At 36.3% G+C, this 18,877-nt stretch overlaps 7 protein-coding genes across 7 annotated transcripts; 5 read left to right on the top strand and 2 right to left on the bottom strand. All coding sequences in view use genetic code 12, as the record gives it.

The window, feature by feature from the left end:
* Positions 1 to 427: 427 nt before the first annotated feature.
* Positions 428 to 676, bottom strand: DEHA2E14652g (DEHA2E14652p; the record flags this gene model as incomplete). The annotated part of the gene is made up of 1 exon (XM_002770439.1): positions 428 to 676. One exon carries the CDS (start codon positions 674 to 676, stop codon positions 428 to 430), a length of 249 nt encoding a protein of 82 aa, XP_002770485.1.
* A 61-nt stretch (positions 677 to 737) lies between these two features.
* On the top strand, positions 738 to 2,429 carry DEHA2E14630g (DEHA2E14630p; the record flags this gene model as incomplete). Its single annotated transcript, XM_002770438.1, has 1 exon — positions 738 to 2,429. The coding sequence occupies one exon, from the start codon at positions 738 to 740 to the stop codon at positions 2,427 to 2,429; it is 1,692 nt and encodes a 563-aa protein (XP_002770484.1).
* Positions 2,430 to 2,565: 136 nt separating this feature from the next.
* On the top strand, positions 2,566 to 7,365 carry DEHA2E14608g (DEHA2E14608p; the record flags this gene model as incomplete). Its single annotated transcript, XM_459941.1, has 1 exon — positions 2,566 to 7,365. One exon carries the CDS (start codon positions 2,566 to 2,568, stop codon positions 7,363 to 7,365), a length of 4,800 nt encoding a protein of 1,599 aa, XP_459941.2.
* Positions 7,366 to 8,091: 726 nt separating this feature from the next.
* DEHA2E14586g (DEHA2E14586p) lies at positions 8,092 to 11,619 on the top strand (the record flags this gene model as incomplete). Its single annotated transcript, XM_002770437.1, has 1 exon — positions 8,092 to 11,619. One exon carries the CDS (start codon positions 8,092 to 8,094, stop codon positions 11,617 to 11,619), a length of 3,528 nt encoding a protein of 1,175 aa, XP_002770483.1.
* Positions 11,620 to 11,983: 364 nt separating this feature from the next.
* DEHA2E14564g (DEHA2E14564p) lies at positions 11,984 to 13,087 on the bottom strand (the record flags this gene model as incomplete). Its single annotated transcript, XM_459939.1, has 1 exon — positions 11,984 to 13,087. The coding sequence occupies one exon, from the start codon at positions 13,085 to 13,087 to the stop codon at positions 11,984 to 11,986; it is 1,104 nt and encodes a 367-aa protein (XP_459939.1).
* A 1,768-nt stretch (positions 13,088 to 14,855) lies between these two features.
* Positions 14,856 to 16,163, top strand: DEHA2E14542g (DEHA2E14542p; the record flags this gene model as incomplete). Its single annotated transcript, XM_459938.1, has 1 exon — positions 14,856 to 16,163. One exon carries the CDS (start codon positions 14,856 to 14,858, stop codon positions 16,161 to 16,163), a length of 1,308 nt encoding a protein of 435 aa, XP_459938.1.
* A 231-nt stretch (positions 16,164 to 16,394) lies between these two features.
* On the top strand, positions 16,395 to 18,704 carry DEHA2E14520g (DEHA2E14520p; the record flags this gene model as incomplete). Its single annotated transcript, XM_459937.1, has 1 exon — positions 16,395 to 18,704. One exon carries the CDS (start codon positions 16,395 to 16,397, stop codon positions 18,702 to 18,704), a length of 2,310 nt encoding a protein of 769 aa, XP_459937.1.
* Between the last annotated feature and the right edge of the window lie 173 nt (positions 18,705 to 18,877).

Genomic DNA, 18,877 nt, shown 5'->3' with positions numbered 1-18,877 from the left:
TCTCAAGACGGATTGAATAAGCTGCCAAATAAGACTCAAAATTGTCAAAAATATGAACTCTGCTGTAACGGGGAATCTAAGATATGGAAATGGTCTGGAATATAGAATTAATGATATGTTCTAAAAAAGCTTAAAAGCTCGTAAAAAACTCTAAAAATCGTATAAGAATCCAAAAAATCCAAAAATCTAAAATTAAGAACTAAACCAAATATTCTTAATAATTCCAATACATCGAATACTTACATACCTTTTAGAATATTGAAATCTCCTATATAAAAATTGGAAAGTGCTTTAAACTACAGATTATGAGCGAACGGCTTACGTCTTCATTTGTGTAGCCTTGCGTTCAATTGGCATGAGTTTCTATTCATATCTTTATTGTCATTTAACTGAGTCAAGAGTCACAATTTTTTCCCCTCTACATATTTCATGAACTCTCTGATGTCCGTTTCCCTATACTTGTATTTGTCTTATACGGAGTAGTAGTGTTCTTTATTGTACTGCATTGTTTGGCATTTCGCAGTAAAAAAAAAAAAAAAAAAAAAGCGACATAAACGGCAAAATCCAATATGCCGTTAGCCATCAAAGCATCGGCATTTTTGTAAAAGCTTTTGTCCCAAATATGATCAATTTCTACAAGATTGGATTCCCCTAATGGAAGGTGATAACTTATCATTTTAAAACTTATATAGACTTATTTTGCAGTACTTATAGCAGATTTGAGATAATTTGCAACTATGAAAGACGCAACTGATTATTCGTCTTCAAGCATACAGGTATATTCTAAAAGTTCAAATGGCCATTCAAAAATTGGGAATTTTATAGATTCTTTCAAGAGGGCTGATCAAACAGAGACGACAAGCGATTTGGAAAATGGTAAAGAACAGATTAATTCGCCGTTAGAGCAGAACTTGAAGGATAGGCATATTCAGATGATCGCCATCGCTGGGTGCGTTGGACTGGGTCTCTTCATATCGCAAGGGTCAGCATTGGCCACATCTGGACCTGGTGGGTTAGTAATATCATATTCAATTATTGGACTATTACTATACTTTATAGTACAATCTTTAGGACAGTTAACCAGTGCATTTCCAGTTCAAGGTAACTTTTTAGTATACAATGTGAGGTTCATCGATGAGTCTTGGGGATTTGCCATGAACTGGAATTATTGCTTTCAGTGGTTAGTCACATTACCGTTATCGTTAGTGTCTGCTTCTTTAACTATTCAATTTTGGGGTTCGTCTATTAACTCGGTTGTATGGGTAGCTGTCTTTTACGTAATTATCGTCGCTATCAACATCTTTGGTGTCAAGGGATATGGAGAAGCAGAGTTTATATTTTCTTTGATCAAAGTTGTTGCCATTGTCGGGTTTTGTATCCTAGCTATAATAGTGGTTGCTGGAGGTGGTCAACAGGGCTATATTGGTGGAAAGTTTTGGCATAACCCAGGGACTTTCTCTCACGGATTCAAAGGGGTATGCTCCGTGTTTGTCAATGCAGCATTTTCTTTTGCGGGTACTGAGCTATGTGCTTTAGCAGCAGCAGAATCGAAAAACCCTAGGAGAGCATTAACAAAGGCTATCAAGCAAGTATTCTGGAGAATTATAATTTTCTATATGCTCTCTACTATTATGATTTGCTTTCTAGTTCCATACAATGACCCTAAATTATTGAGCAACTCATCGAGTTCTGCATCTCCATTCGTTGTTGCCATCCAAAACAGTGGCATCAAGGTTTTACCTTCAATCTTCAACGTGGTTATTTTAATCGCTGTCTTATCAGTTGCCAATGCCTCTGTATATGCCTCTTATAGACCACTTGTCTCCTTGGCACATGCAGGGCATGGTCCTAAGATTTTGGCGTATGTGGACAGAAATGGAAGACCTCTCGTGGCATTACTAGTGACCTTAGCAGTTGGATTACTTGGGTTTGTATCGGCATCTCCTAAACAAGAGACGGTTTTCAACTGGTTACTTGCATTATCTGGATTATCTACTATCTTTACTTGGTTTTCCATATCCTTATCTCATATACGTGTGACCTATGCCTTTAAAGTTCAAGGAGTATCTTTAGATCAATTCCCATTTCGTGCTGCTGGTAATACTTTGGGTGCTTACTTCTCGTTAATTATCAACGTATTGGTGCTTATTGCTCAATTTTACGTTGGGTTATACCCAGTCAATGGAAAGGAGAAGGATATAGCTACCTTCTTACAAGTATATCTTGCTGCTCCTGTAGTTCTTGTATTCTATCTCGGTCACAAGATTTGGAGTAGAAACTGGAAACTATATGTGAGGGCAAAAGACATGGATATCACAACAGACCGCCAATTGGTTGATATAGAAATGTATAATCAACTAATTGCCGAAGAGAAGCTGTTATGGGTTTCTAGGCCGTGGTATTATAGACTCTTTCATACTTGGTGTTAAGTAGATTGAATGTACATTAGATTTTTCATATAGTCGTGTAGTCGAGAAAAACTAAACAAAAACCCATAAGAGTTAAGTACAGCTTGTAAATAGAACCATATAACCAATTGACTACTCATCAACACATACTTAGAGAATGAGTACTGTGCAACAGCTCATTAATGACTTGAGTAATTTGGCTTCCGAGTCGAAGAGACGGAATAGTGAAATTAGACATGCGTGTGATAAGGCTATTACAGATTTGAAAAGTTATCAACCCCAAGAAAAGATCCATGATATTTCACAGAACGAAATCAAAATGGATATACTAAAACCATTCTTGATATCTTGTAATACTGGAAATGCTAAGTTTGCCACAATATCGATTCCGATTATTCATAAGTTAATTATAGGTGAAATAATACCCGTGGAATGCTTGAATGAGTTGTTAGATTCGTTGAAAGAAGCTACTAATTTGGCAACAGATATCCAGCTAAGGATCTTACAATGTTTACCAACGCTCATGCAGAATTACAATCGGTTTATTACAAATTCTCAATTATTGAAGCTATTGGGGATTTGTTCAAGCTTGACAGCTAGCAATAAATCCACCGTCGTGATTAATACAGCATCAGCCACTTTACAGCAATTATTTAGTAATGTGTATGATAAGATTGAAGAAGGAGGCAACCTTAAGAATGAGTTGAAAATTGACAACGATGAAACCATAAAGATTAACGATTCATCTTTGGAAGGGTTCAAAATATTTAATGATTTATGTGGACTAATTGAGAATGAGAAACCAGCATATTTTACCGAATTTATAAATATAAAGTCCTCATCGGTGCTAGAGATTATAGAGAGCATTTTGTCAAATCATAAAGGTCTATTCGACAGGCATCAGGAATTGTGTTTTTTGGTGAGAGTCAAGATAATCCCGGCATTATTAAGAATACTAAATGCGCCTACCCAGAGCTTTCCTATGACTATTCGAACCATCCGGATATTTCATGTGCTATTAGCATCCCAACTCGATAATTTAGAAGTCGAAAGTGAAATTGTTCTATCATTTTTGAACCATATGTTGATCAATGGCAATAACGACCCAGCCGAAAAGACAAACTGGGTAAAAATCACAGTTTTGGAGATGTTTCGTGGTTTATTTTCGGATTTCAGTGTTATACAATCTATCTATGATAAGTATGACAATAACCCGAAGAAGAAGAATGTCATTCAAGAATTAATGTCTATCTTATGCACTTATTTGCTGCATAATGCGTACATAATGAATGATGTTGTGAAGCCTCCACCTACCTCAATATCTCAAAATCAGTCTCCATCAAACCAACATACTTATTTATCGAAGCAATCTTCGAATATGAAAATATCTATACTTGACCATTTAGATAAACAAGAATCGCCAGTTTCAATTCCGCCAAACTATCCAATATATTTGACTTTTTCTGTTTTATTAACTTATACAGATGGCATTGCAAAATTTGTTAATAATTTATCTGATGAATCTAACCTGACAGGACTAGAAGCAAAGGTTGAATTCGTTACATCCTTAATCGAAAATACATATCCAGAGGTATCGTCCTTATTTGAAAGGTTTATTTATTCTTATATTGATAATGACGGATTTCATCAATTAATAAGAACCTTACAGAAATTTACACACGCGACTGGATTGCTAGGGCTTGGTAGCTTAAGAGATGGATTATTAGGTATGCTTTCGAAAGCGATAATTAAGAATACCAGTAAGAATGAAACAAAAGCTAATCAACCGGGTAACAGTGGACTTCAAGAACAAGGCAAGCAGCTATTTGCACTTGGAGAGTCTGTTGTTGAATCGTTTAGCTCGTCTCTTCAAAAACATTCATCAGATCACAATCTTTCGTCACAACCGCAATCACAAATTAAATCCAGAAGCTTCAATTCAAGACAGGTTATTTGTTTACGGGCATTGGCAAATCTAGCTGTTTCTTTGGGGTCAACCTTACAAAATCTGTGGTCTATCATATGGATAACCTTTCAATGGTGTGATTATTATATGAATGGGCCAGATGAATATAGTGGATATCTTAATAAGAATATGAAATTCACGAATGACATGTTACCTAAGCTAACTGCAAGTGACTTGAATAATATCGAAATTTCCAAAAAGAAATTCTTCGAAAGTATCAATGAGTACCAACTAGAGTCGTTCCATGAATTGATAGCTGCGCTAACCAATTTGTCTGATGAAGCCTTTAGTAGCGCTCAGAAAGAAAAAACGAAAGAGCTAGAAACTGCGAATGACAATGGCAAAGATACGAGTCAGATTATTAGCGATCAAATGATTGTATGTCCTTACAATAAGGTATATTATCTCAAAATGTTAGGAAATATTTGCCAGATTAACCCTAATAAATTTCTCATTGAGAATGACAAGTCATGGAATCTTATATGTGATTATTTTATTAATTTAGGTGCTGAAAGAGGTAGTAATATAGGATATAAGCTCAGGATTTATATTGTTAACACGTTTGATGGTATCATTAAGGATATAACCCATGAAGGGTTTGAGTCTACTGAAAGCTCTATCAATGTCAAAACATCCCAAAAATCCTTAGATGGGTTGAGAGGATTCCTTGACAAGTTGTTTAAATTAGGTCTTCCGAATGAGTTATTAGTTCTCAATTGTGAGACTGAAATGCATTTACTAGTTTTAACCACATTACATGAATTAATTGATAAATTCGATAAGTATTATCAAAACTCGTGGCATACAGTGTTTAGAATTTTGAATACTTCGTTCAGATCTGCAGAATCGGATAATGAAGACAATAATTTGAAAGAAAAAGTGAGGCTTGTGATAGATTCATCGTTTAATACATTGAAGCTAATTTTGGATGAATTTATGTCCACATTGCCTTTTGATCAAATGCATATTTTGATTGAAACGTTGTATAATTTCTGTCATCAAAAATATGATTTGAATATTTCGTTCAGCTCAGTTAGTTACTTTTGGTTGATTAGTGATTCTTTGAAATCAAAAATATTATCTACTAAAGAGACCCAAGAATTCAATTTTGTAATAAAGACAGATGCGGAATTAATAAGAATTATTGAAAACGAGCCGAAAGAAAATCAAACTTTCTATAAATTATTGGATATATATTTGGTCTCGACCTTATCGAAATTGTCTACAGATTCGAGAGCACAAGTCAGAGACGGTGCGATCCAAACTTTCTTCCAGATTATAGATGTTCATGGAAGTTTGTTGCCATCATGGGATTTAATTTATGAAATAGTATTGCCAACCTTACTTAACCTTGAAATCGATTTGGACAATTCCAAGTTTAACAAGAAGGAATGGATCGAGAGTTTAAATTTAATTCTCTCGGGATTAGTTTCATTATATGGAAAGTTTATGATGGACTTTGGCCATAGTGAACGTCAGCAAACTTTAAAATACTTCTGGGAAGGACTTATAAAGTACTTCAATAGGCTCCTTGGCTTGAAATGGGTAGACTTAAATTTGAAAAGTTTTAAATCATTTCATGACTTATTGGTTCCATTTGACAATATTCCTAATACTGACACCGAGGAGGTTAGGAGTTTATTGTTTGAATTTTGGGTTAATGTTCCGGTGGAATATGATTTTGTGAATCCGTTATACCAAGACTCCTTATCGAACTTGATGAAATGTTTCCCACCATTATACAAGATTATCAAGGATTCATTAGACGTTGAAAAAATCAACACTATAATAAATATGCTTAATAGGTGTGCAAGATATCCGGTTTTACCTAGTGCTCATTTGGATAATGTCAGACCATCTCAGTTACAAAAATCGGTAATTGATAATTTAGAGTGTATTGACCTGAAGGATCCATACGTGAGATCATGTGTTATTCAGCAGTTGAGTAGTATAGTTGTATATCCGTTTGGAACAAAGATGAGAATTGAACAAAAATTGGGTGCTAAATTGAAAGACAAGGTAACGATTCCAACTTTCATAGCAGTAAGTCATTTGTCAATGCTATTGTTGAGAGAAAAGTTAAACGAGGTGGACGATTATAAGATTCTATTAAAAGAGAAGACCATCAGCAGACTTTTCAAGTCTCTATTAGAGGTAATTAAAATGAAAGCAACCGGGATAGAAAAACGAGATTATACACCGTTATGGATAGAGGCAAATCATGTTTTGAAGTTCATAACAAGCAAGCTTGTTAAGGACAACTTAGCACATCTTCGTGATGATCAAAATGCAACAGAACTATGGAAGTTGATTATAACAGGAGTCAATATCTGCTTCGAAAGCGAAACAGACCCTCAACAAGAGACTGTAAATATCAATCAGTACTTTGAGTTGAGTGACATTGTATTACCAGCATTGATGACAGATACCAAGAACGAAACGTTGATGATTGACTTCATCGAAAACGTCTACCACAAATCCTTTTTATACAAAAACAACGATATAGAGGATTCAATCCAGTCCTCGACTGATACAATCTCAGAATTCACCTCAGCTTTAGCTAACTTCAATTTTGATACTTCCTTTGGCAGTGCGAAGACGCTTGACATCTATTCCAATAGAAAAACTAGAGTAATGTGCCTACAGGAACTCATAAAGTTTTCCCATCTGAACGTGGACTCGACCAAAGGACTCCGCGAGCTCAGTTTGCAATATTTCGTGTGTAGAGCTGCGTTCATCTTCAGACGGTTTATATCCGAGCAAATGCTTCTCCACAAGTCCCCCTTTCCCAAAATACAACAAGAAGAGCTACTTATTGCCATGGACGGGATTCTTGGTGTCCAGAAAACCCTTCGAACTCCGGAAGACGGGGAAATCTTCGATGTTCTCTATGTATTGTTAACGAAGTCCATCCCATTCGCTTCCAGAATCGATCGTCTAGACTCCATGCTTGCAATCGCCTTACAAAGCTTCTCCCGTCGTTCTTCCTAGATCACTACTTACCATCCATATAGCCATATATACCATTATATACAAGGTCTAATTTATACCTAATTTATATCTAATTTAATTGCAACTCCAAATTGTATACTGATTTTAGGCACATTAGGGCTATTCAGACATTTTCTAGCCTCGGTAACAATGCCACTATTACTTCGAAGCCTGATTTCTGCCATAAATACTACAACAAAGCCATTTAATCCTACAGGGTTTCCTTATTATTCCTACTTGCATTATGTTCTATTGATTGTTTCTTCCATGCCATATGTAGACACATCGCATTCTTCCTGAACAGAAACAAATTTAAAAAAAGAACAATAGCGTAGGACAAAAATAGCAAAATTCCAAACAAGGCACAGTGCGAAACGAATCAGAAATTTGATTTTGTAATAGTCAAGAAAAGCCTTCATCGAAATACTTAATTCCTTAGTGATTTATTGACTAAGACGTAACACTTCAATATATCAAGGATATATAGGCATTTTTATTTTCTTTTGTTATTTGGATCAACAGTACTATCAGAATTTTACTCTAGTACTGCATAATTTTTTTTTGTTTTTTTTTTTTGCTAGTTGATTTTTAAGTTGATTAACTTGTTGAATAGATTGGAATTTTATAAAAACACTACACCGTCAAATCTCCAATTTGACTAAAGATAGACTGGTTATCGATTGCTGAACATAGAAAAGTGAATATTTGTGGAAGAACAAATACGCCATGTCTTACAGAAACAGTACGAGTTCGAGCAAGTATCAGGAATTTGACCCTGAATCGGGCGAGATCTCTAGAAAAAGGTCGTTGATTAAGCCGGAAAGGAGAAATATAGATCCCAACCATCCAAGATTCCATTATACCCAGGTTGCGAACCAGGAATCTGATCATCTCAAGATCCAGCCGTCGTCCACAGGTCTAGAACCACAAACCTCGAATGATGGATTACATGCGAGCACGTCTTACCAAGGAAACTCCGTAAGCGAGGAAGAAGGTATTCCATTGATGGATATCCGCGAGACCAACGACTCGAACGAAACCCCCAACTTGAAGGGCGGGAGAGAGGTGTTTGGATTGAATGATGAGATTGACGATTACAACAACAGTCCTAGTAAGAAAAATGTCATTTCCAGACCTCTTAAGGCTGCCTATTTAGAAGAGGAGAAGAAGCCAAAGCATGATATCTACTTCTGGAAGGTTTACTGTTATGTTATAACCTTCTGGGCTCCGGCGCCTTTTTTGAAGTTGTTTGGTTTACGAAACAAACAAAGTCAGTTCGCATGGAGAGAAAAAATGGGGTTGATTTCGTGTATCTTGTACATTGGTGCATTTGTGGCATACTTAACTTTTGGATTTACTAAGACTGTTTGTTCTAGTACAAGAGTTAGAACCCAGATTAACCATGTTAGTGACGGTTACTTGATTATTAACGGAAGAGCTTTTGATTTGACATCTTCTCAACATCCAAAGGCTGCTGGTATCGAGTCTGGTGCCAATGTTTTATATCCACCATTAGCTGCTGGCGGGAAGGATGCGTCATTTCTCTTTCAGAATGTCAATGGTAATTGTAAAGACCTAATTACGCCAAGGGATAACTGTACCATACCAACAAATGATGATAATGAATTAGCTTGGTATATGCCTTGTCGTTTATTCAACCAAGATGGTTCTTCCAGTCCCAATTTCACTAAAGCATATTACGATGGTTGGGCGTGTCATACAAGCTCATCCGCAAGAAATGCGTATTATGATATGGAAGTTAATGGGGATGTTTATTTTACATGGGAAGATCTCAAGAATAGTTCTAGGAATTTAGTGGTTTATTCTGGGAACGTTTTGGACCTTGACTTAGTTGATTGGATTCAATCAACGGACGTTGAATATCCGCAACTTTTTGATAAGTTGAGAGATGATGAAACTTACAAAGGTCTTGATATTTCTTTGGTGTTGACTAACAGTGACGAAAGGAAAGCAGCAAGATGTTTGACAGAAATTATAAAGGTTGGTACCATCGATACTGAGACTATTGGTTGTATTGCGTCACAGATCGTTTTATACGTTTCTTTGGTCTTCATTTTATCTGTCGTTATTGCAAAGTTTTTAATGGCTTGTTATTTTAAATGGGGAATATCTACGAAGCAAGGTGCGACTGACCTTGATAACAAGTCTATGTTTGAAAGAAATAAGGAAATCGAAAATTGGGTTGACAATCCAACTGCCAACGGACCTATCAGTACAGTTCCAGTGAAAGCAAGAGCTAATTACAAAACCGCTAAGACTAATAGACAAACTGTTTTCAAAAAGGGTAACAGACTTTCATTAGCTCCAAATAATGAATTATCGCAATATTATGATAACGCTGATCATATATCTAAAAACTTTAAATACACCACCATGACTACACAGGCTGCATTTATTGGCCGTAATAAGAACAAGTCATTAACAAAAACGAATACAAGACTGTCCATGTTATTATCTGATGATCGTGCTTCATCGATGGATATGTTAAATAGACCAGGTTCACTCTACAATCCTTTCGAGGGGTTTGAAGATTATCCAGTAAATGGTTTATCACCTGATATTATTCATCCTGATGTCGTGCCACAACCCCCAGTTGAATATCAACCATTTGGTATGCCTTTAGCTCACACGATTAATTTGGTTACATGTTATTCAGAAGACGAAGAGGGTTTACGTACCACAATGGACTCAGTTGCAACTACCGATTTCCCAAATTCTCATAAGTTGATTTTTGTAGTCTGTGATGGTATAATTAAAGGTTCCGGTAATGATTTAACAACTCCTGAAATAGCCTTAAGTATGATGACAGATTTCACTATTCCGCCGGAAGACGTAAAGCCATATTCATATGTAGCTGTTGCTCAAGGTAGTAAGCGTCATAACATGGCAAAAGTTTACGCTGGATTCTACAGATATAATGATGAGACTGTTCCACCTGAAAAACAACAAAGAGTTCCTGTTTTAACTGTAGTCAAATGTGGTACTGTTGATGAAGCTGATGCAGCTAAACCAGGTAACAGAGGTAAACGTGATTCTCAAATTATTTTAATGTCATTTTTGCAAAAAGTTATGTTTGATGAAAGAATGACAGATTTGGAATATGAAATGCTTAACAGTATTTGGAGAGTCACAGGATTAATGGCTGAGTTTTATGAAATCGTTCTAATGGTTGATGCAGATACGAAAGTATATCCAGACAGTTTAACGCACATGGTAGCGGAAATGGTTAAGGACCCAATGATCATGGGATTGTGCGGTGAAACTAAGATTTCCAATAAGTCGACAACTTGGGTTACTGCTATTCAAGTTTTTGAATATTATATCTCTCATCACCAAGCCAAAGCTTTCGAATCAGTTTTTGGTGGTGTCACATGTCTACCTGGTTGTTTCTGTATGTATCGTATCAAAGCTCCAAAGGGATCAGATGGATATTGGGTTCCAATTTTAGCAAATCCTGATATTGTTGAAAGATATTCTGATAACGTTGTGGACACATTACACAGAAAGAATTTATTATTATTGGGTGAAGATCGTTACCTTTCCTCATTGATGTTGAGGACCTTCCCTAAAAGAAAACAAGTTTTTGTACCGAAGGCAGCTTGTAAGACGATTGTTCCTGAACAATTTAAAGTTTTGTTATCCCAACGTCGTCGTTGGATTAATTCCACGGTGCATAACTTGATGGAATTAGTTTTGGTTAATGATTTATGTGGTACTTTCTGTTTTTCGATGCAATTCGTTATTTTTATTGAATTGGTGGGTACGTTGGTCTTACCAGCTGCGATTTGTTTCACAATTTATGTTATCATCGTTGCTATTATTTCGACACCAACTCCGATCATGTCATTAGTTCTTTTGGCTGTCATATTCGGTTTACCTAGTATGTTAATTGTTGTCACAGTCTCTTCATGGACCTATGTCGTTTATTTCTTCATTTATCTTATTGCTTTACCAATTTGGAATTTTGTTTTGCCAAGTTATGCCTTCTGGAAATTTGATGATTTCAGTTGGGGTGAAACTAGAACTGTTGCTGGTGGTGATAAAGGTGATCATAGTGTAGAGGAGGGTAAATTCGATTCATCGCATATTGTTATGAAGCGTTGGAGAGAATTTGAAAGGGACCGTAGAAACCAGGAATCTGGCCTTGCTGTTCCAGGTGCAACATGGGATCCATCAAATACCGAAAAGTTTAATGATGAGGACTATTCTGAAGAATCCACTGCTTCTCCATGAAACATAACATTCATTTCAACGTATATGATTCATATTTGCATAGAAACTCTATTATTGCCAACAATAGTATATAATACTATAGTTTTAAATTCTTCTAATCAATGCATATTATTTTTAAAATTGATAGTAGACATAATCATTACTTTGTAAAGTAGAAAATAAAATAATGTAATATCTTTCTTTCCAACGTGATGTTTGGGATCTTTATTCTACTTGAATATATTTAAAATTTAACGTTTATTGATATATAATATATAAGAACTAAATTAGTTATTAGGTTATGACTCGAAACCAAAATTGTAACATGTAGAAGTAAAAAGGTTTTAGTAGATTGTATGACAGGTATAGGGGGGTATTGGTAGAATTAATATGCTCTTCTAACTTGCTGTAAAGTAGTAGCAGTAGTAGCAGCAGTAGTAATTTGGGTGTTGACAGCTGTGGTTGCAATAGTGGTACCTGTAAGAGCAGATGATGTACCAGCATTGTCAATATCAGAAGCAGTAACATTACCACTTTCAATTTGATCACCAAGGAAAGAAGCAAGAGCACTACTGTATTGACCACCGTTCTTTTCCAAGTATTCAAGAGCTTCATTAAGAAGGCCCGAGTTTTTGGCCCAGCCAATAAGATCTTCAGCAAGAACGAAACCCTTCTTTAAAAGACTGGTCAAAAAGGTAATAGACTTTTCTGGGTCTGCCATAACCTTTTGAATTAAAGAAGAAACTAAACCGGAATCCTTAATTTGCTTGGCAACAGTGACAACTATGGAAGCAACATCTCTCTTGTCTAAGAATTCGCCATCAATGAAGTCACGCTTAGCACCTGAGTTGTATTCGGATGGGGAAGGAATTCCACTGATATCAACATCGCTTCCACTGGATGAGGAACCAGTAGCAGCAGAATTGTCAGTGCTAAGAGCAACGGCAACAGCAGTAGTAGCGGTGGTACTAGATCCAGATGAACCTGATTTGTAAGCCTTTAATAAGTTAAGGGCATTTGAGAAGAGTGACTTAGCAACCTTAAGTAAAACAGAACGTAAGTCACTGTCATTAAGAATATCATGGAAAAGCTTAGAGATTAAACCGGAATCCCAAATAGCCTTAAGTAAAGCTGGACCTTGGACAAGAGCAGCCTTGACGGTAGTCTTAACAATATTAAGGATTTCAGATTTGAGAGTTTCGTCTTGGGTCAAAGTATCCCAAACATCGGCAATAACACCAGAAGAAGCTAAAGCAGCAACTAATTCGGTAACCAAGCCATCAGCTCTCTTAGAGAGTTCGAAAGATTCACTTTCAGAGACGAGGTCTCTCTTTTCGTTGACTTGCTTAAGCGATGATAAAATTTCTAAAATTTCATTGGCATCACCTCTGGTAACGAGTGAGTTTTCAGCAACGACTGCAGCTGGAGCGGCAGAAACGAACGCAGATGAAGCTAAGATAGCAAAGAGGGTAGTTTGGGATAATTTCATTCTGATTTTGCAGCGATAGTTATTAGTTATTAGTTATTAATCAACTAGACTCTTATATATTTGATGAATAAACTCTTTAAAATTACTTTAGAAGAGGATATTTACACTCATATTTATAATTCCAAAATTTCCTTTTATCTATTTCATTGACTGTTATAGGAAACTAAGAAATGCATTGTTCTCCATTCCCAATTTTCTTTCAAAACATAGGAACTATAGTAAATTATCACATATTGATTGCCAATTCGTAGTTAATACTGATTCTTCATTCAATAATTGCCTAATTAGGTAAAGTGATTAAGTGAGCCAATTTTGCATCATAACCGGATTAGGAAATTTTTGATGATGCGTATATTTAATATTCGTCGCATAACACCAGTTTCACATTTCATACCCCTTTGGGTAAGTTTTCTTTTACGCAAAGGAGCTATGGTTACACAGGCAGCACCAGAGTTTTATATACAAGAAATTTCCCTAAAATGGACAGATGTTTGAACGAATGCAGGTTTTCTTGATGAAATGCTCCACTCAATCACAGCATAATGGATGGTACTACCAACATATTCTTGCCTCTTAGGGTAAAGAATATTTTGCAATTCAAGGTGGAAAATGCTTGAAGTCACAAGACTTTTGCAACACCCAATATGATTCCAGGTGGATCCACAGACTCGTAGACGATAGATAAGTTCTAATCTTAGCACTAGGGGGTTTAGAGATTACATAAGAATACGATGGTCAAAAATGTTAGTTATCGACTAGTTTGTATATGTCGAATTATCGTCAGCGAACAAACATTCGAAAAAATACCCAGCGAGACAGGAGAAACCAGCCTCGTATCGTAACTAGAATTCGCTTCGGCACTATATCATAGGATGCTACACATTGGATAATTTAACCAATGTATAGGCGGTGTACTAAAATAAAATGGGGTGCGTAAACTTCTGGTCTCTTACGTTGTAGAACATGACCAATACATCGGAAAGCCTTTGGATGTTATCAAGGTCTATCCTAAGTTTTGCATTCCAATTCTACTTTGGGGAAAGTAACAGGATTTTCGAAATATTGCGAAAAAATATTAAAATTCTATTGCTAGTACTTAGGCTTCGAAATTCATGTCAACATCCAGAGCTTATCATGGGGACATTTCTTTAGCCCACGCTTACGACAATTGCTTGTGCAAGTTCCCATTCCACTGTAAGAACTACTTTATGCTTTCTACAATAATATATAAAGTATATGGTAACAACACGCCATTCAAAGAGAATACAATTCAACCAATTTATACTACGATAGTTCCTTAACAGATACCATATAACTCTGTCCTACAACCATTGCCCTTATAATCCTTATACTGGATACGAGTTAATCGAATTTAATATATTGTGGCTTGCAAAATTGTTCGAAGAGAAATGCGGCTGAGAATAATCTGATGGAATTCACATGCCATCCACGCCAATTAAAATACGCCTATAGTGATTTACGTTATACTGATTTCACTAGCATTGGGACCTGTTGCTGATAACACTCAAGTATAGCTATTTCTATTAAAAATATGATTCAGTAACCAAATTGAATTATACGCTGTAGAAACTAGTAGTATCTGGATTATGTGGGTAGAGATCGATGTCGTAGATAAAATAAAAAAAAAAGAAAAAAAAAATTCTCTAATTTTTCATAACGGCCCCAATTGGTCTGGTATAAAAGCACAATAATTCCTACTTAAATTTTTGTTTTTCTTCCCATCAACAACCGATATTTGTAAATAAACATGTCAGTCGTTGACCTTACCAGTACCACAAGTGGCTCGGCTATCAATTCTTCGAACATTTCCCAGAGAGGAAATGGATCTACGATAGTCGAAACCAAGAAAGGGCCATCTTCAAATTTGAAGGCTATTGACACGTTTGGTAACGAGTTCAAAGTACCAGATTACACCATTAAGCAAATTTTGTCGGCTATCCCAAAGCATTGTTATGAAAGATCTCTTGTTAGATCGTTAGGTTACGTTGCTCGTGATATAACCATGATGTGTTTAATTGGTTACGTTGGACAAAAGACTATCCCAATGGTTCAGATCGCAGACCAGGAAGGGTTGAGTACTGCCATCAGAGGAGGTCTCTGGTGCGTGTATTCATATTTGTTGGGGTTATTTGGTTTTGGTTTATGGATTTTAGCTCACGAATGTGGACACGGGGCATTTTCTGATTACCAGAATGTTAATGATGTTGTTGGTTGGATTTTGCACTCGTATTTGATTGTCCCATATTTTTCGTGGAAATTCTCTCATTCAAAGCACCACAAGGCTACTGGCCACTTGACTAAGGATATGGTTTTCATTCCTTACACCAAGGACGAATTTGTCGAAAAGAGCGGCGTATCTAAGGTGTCTGAAGTCATGGAAGATTCGCCAATCTGGTCGTTGATGGTTTTAATTTTCCAACAAATTGGTGGTTTACAATTGTATTTAGCTACTAATGCTACTGGTCAATCATACCAAGGTCACTCAAAGATCGCCAAGTCTCATTATGCTCCAGCTTCTCCAGTTTTTGACAAGGAACACTACTGGTATATTATATTGTCTGACATCGGGATTATTACAACCATAACGGTTGTTTACCAATGGTACAAGAACTTTGGTTTCTTCAACATGTTTGTTAACTGGTTCATGCCATGGTTATGGGTTAACCACTGGTTAGTCTTTGTTACTTTCTTACAACATACCGATCCAACCATGCCTCATTACCGTGATAATGAATGGACTTTTGCTCGTGGTGCTGCTGCTACTATCGACCGTAACTTTGGTTTCATCGGACAACATATTTTCCATGATATCATTGAAACTCACGTTTTGCACCATTACGTTTCAAGAATTCCATTTTACAATGCTAGAGAAGCCACCGATGCCATCAGAAAGGTTATGGGCGAACATTATAGATATGAAGGTGAATCTATGTGGTATTCTTTATGGAAATGTATGAGAATGTGTCAATATGTTGACGATGCTGACACTGACGCCAAAGGTGTTTTAATGTACAGAAACGTTAACGGTGCAGGTCCAGTTAAGCCAATAGATTAAGTTTGCAATTATTTCATTTTCTTCTACATGATTACCCGTTGATATCTTAACTTATTTATTATACTTAGAATTTATATTCATTTCTGTCACTATTTGTATATACTCTTAAATCAATCATTTTCAAAATAAAATAGCTCGCTTAAAATTTACTCGGAAACTGAAAAATTTAAAAAATCGAAAAATTTTGAACTGATTTAAACCAGAATCACGTAATACTGGCCCACATATAACATGTCAAAATTTCTAAGGGGTATATCTAGTATTAGCAGCGCTTCTTTGAAAGCTAGGGCGTCCAACTTTGGAGTTTTTCATGGAGTTTGTTCTGCTAGGAACTTACACCAATCCAGATTATGTTTGAATGTAAGTAAAATACCAGAGACATACGAGGAAGAAAAAGAAATTATTGATGATATCAACAGTAAATTACCAGAGAAGGATATTTTGAGCTCTACCAGATTAAGAAATATCGGGGTCTCAGCTCACATCGATTCAGGTAAGACGACTTTCACCGAACGTGTTTTATTTTATACCGGGAGAATTAAGGCTATTCACGAAGTGAGAGGCCGTGATGCTGTAGGTGCTACAATGGATCATATGGATTTGGAGAGAGAAAAAGGTATTACTATTCAATCTGCTGCAACCTTCTGTTCGTGGGATAAAGATAATAAGGACTATCATTTTAATTTGATTGATACTCCAGGTCACATCGATTTTACTATTGAAGTCGAAAGAGCTTTGAGAGTTTTGGATGGGGCTGTTTTAGTTGTATGTGCTGTTGCTGGTGTCCAATCACAAACGGTCACAGTTGATCGTCAAATGCGTCGTTATAATATTCCTAGAGTTACTTTCATTAATAAGATGGATCGTATGGGTTCCGATCCATTCAGAGCTATCGAACAAGTTAACTTGAAATTAAAAACCCCTGCTGCTGCAATTCAAGTTCCAATTGGAGCTGAATCTGAATTGAAGGGTGTTGTTAATATTATTGATCGTGTTGCCTTATACAATGAAGGTAGTCAAGGTGAAGAAATTAGAGCTGACACAAACATCCCAGAAGATTTAAAAGACTTAGTTGAGGAAAAGAGAGCTCTTTTGATTGAAACTTTAGCTGATGTCGATGAAGAAATAGCTGACGTTTATTTAGAAGGTGAGGAACCATCTGTCGAACAGATTAAGGCTGCCATTAGAAGAGCCACTATTGCCAGAAGATTTACTCCAGTATTAATGGGTTCAGCCTTGGCCAATAAGGGTGTTCAAAATGTTTTAGATGCTGTTGTCGATTACTTACCTCAACCAAACGAAATTTTAAACACTGGTTTGGATGTCAGTACTGAGGAAGAAAAGAGAGTGAATTTGATTCCTTCGAGTGCTGCTCCATTCGTTGGTTTAGCTTTTAAATTAGAAGAAGGCAAATACGGTCAATTAACTTATATTAGAGTTTACCAAGGTAAGTTAAAGAAAGGTAGTTACATGAATCATCTTAAATCTGGTAAGAAAGTTAAGGTATCTCGTTTAGTGAGAATGCACTCGAATGATATGGAAGATGTTGACGAAGTTGGTGCCGGTGAGATCTGTGCCACCTTTGGAATTGATTGTGCCTCTGGTGATACATTTATTGGACAGAATTCTGAACAACAAATTGCTATGAGTTCTATGTTCGTTCCAGAAGCAGTTATTTCATTATCTATTGCACCAAAAGCCAAAGACAATGGTAGTTTCTCCAAAGCTATGAATAGATTTCAAAAGGAAGATCCTACATTTCGTGTTAAGTATGATGCTGAATCTAAGGAAACCATCATTTCAGGTATGGGTGAATTACATTTAGAGATTTATGTTGAAAGAATGAAGCGTGAATATGGTATCGATTGTATTACTGGTAAGCCACAAGTTGCTTATCGTGAAGCCATTACTGCTCCAACGTCTTTTGATTACACCCATAAGAAACAAAGTGGTGGTTCTGGTCAATACGCTAGAGTTGTCGGTGAAATGAAACCATTGGACGGCGAGAATAAGTTCTCTCAACATATTGTCGGTGGTAAGATTCCAGAGAAGTTCTTGTTTGCATGTTCTAAGGGATTTGACGACTCTTTAGAAAAGGGACCATTAATTGGCCATCGTGTTTTAGGTGCTCACATGCATATTAATGATGGTCAGACTCACGTTGTTGATTCTTCAGAATTGTCGTTTAGAACTGCCACTCATGGTGCCTTTAAGCAAGCATTCTTGAACGCACAACCAGTTATTTTAGAACCAATTATGTCTGTTGAAATTAGTGCTCCAAACGAATTCCAAGGTACTGTTGTTGGTTTGGTCAACAAGATCGGAGGTATGATTATGGAAACTGTCAACGGTCAAGACGAATTCACTGTTACAGCCGAGTGTTCGTTAAACTCGATGTTTGGTTTTTCGACCTCGTTAAGAGCTTGTACCCAGGGTAAGGGAGAATTCACCTTGGAATTCAACAAGTATGCCCAATGTGCTCCTCACTTGCAAAAGCAATTGATTGCAGAACACGAAAAGAAATTGCAAACTAAGAAATAAGGTTCGAATTATTTATAGTATTACTTGTACATAGATACTTATATGTTAAATTATTTAGTTTTAAAATTATACACTGAAAACATTATAGCATTCGAACACTAACAGTAATTACATCCGTACCTGTAGAATAGATTCTTTTATACAAATTATGAAAACGTAAACATTAAAAAAAA

The sequence above is a fragment of the Debaryomyces hansenii genome (genome assembly GCF_000006445.2).
Source record: "Debaryomyces hansenii CBS767 chromosome E complete sequence".
Classification (NCBI taxonomy): domain Eukaryota; kingdom Fungi; phylum Ascomycota; class Pichiomycetes; order Serinales; family Debaryomycetaceae; genus Debaryomyces; species Debaryomyces hansenii.
Note: the sequence above shows the minus strand (reverse complement) of the source record. Positions and strands in the feature narration are given on the sequence as shown.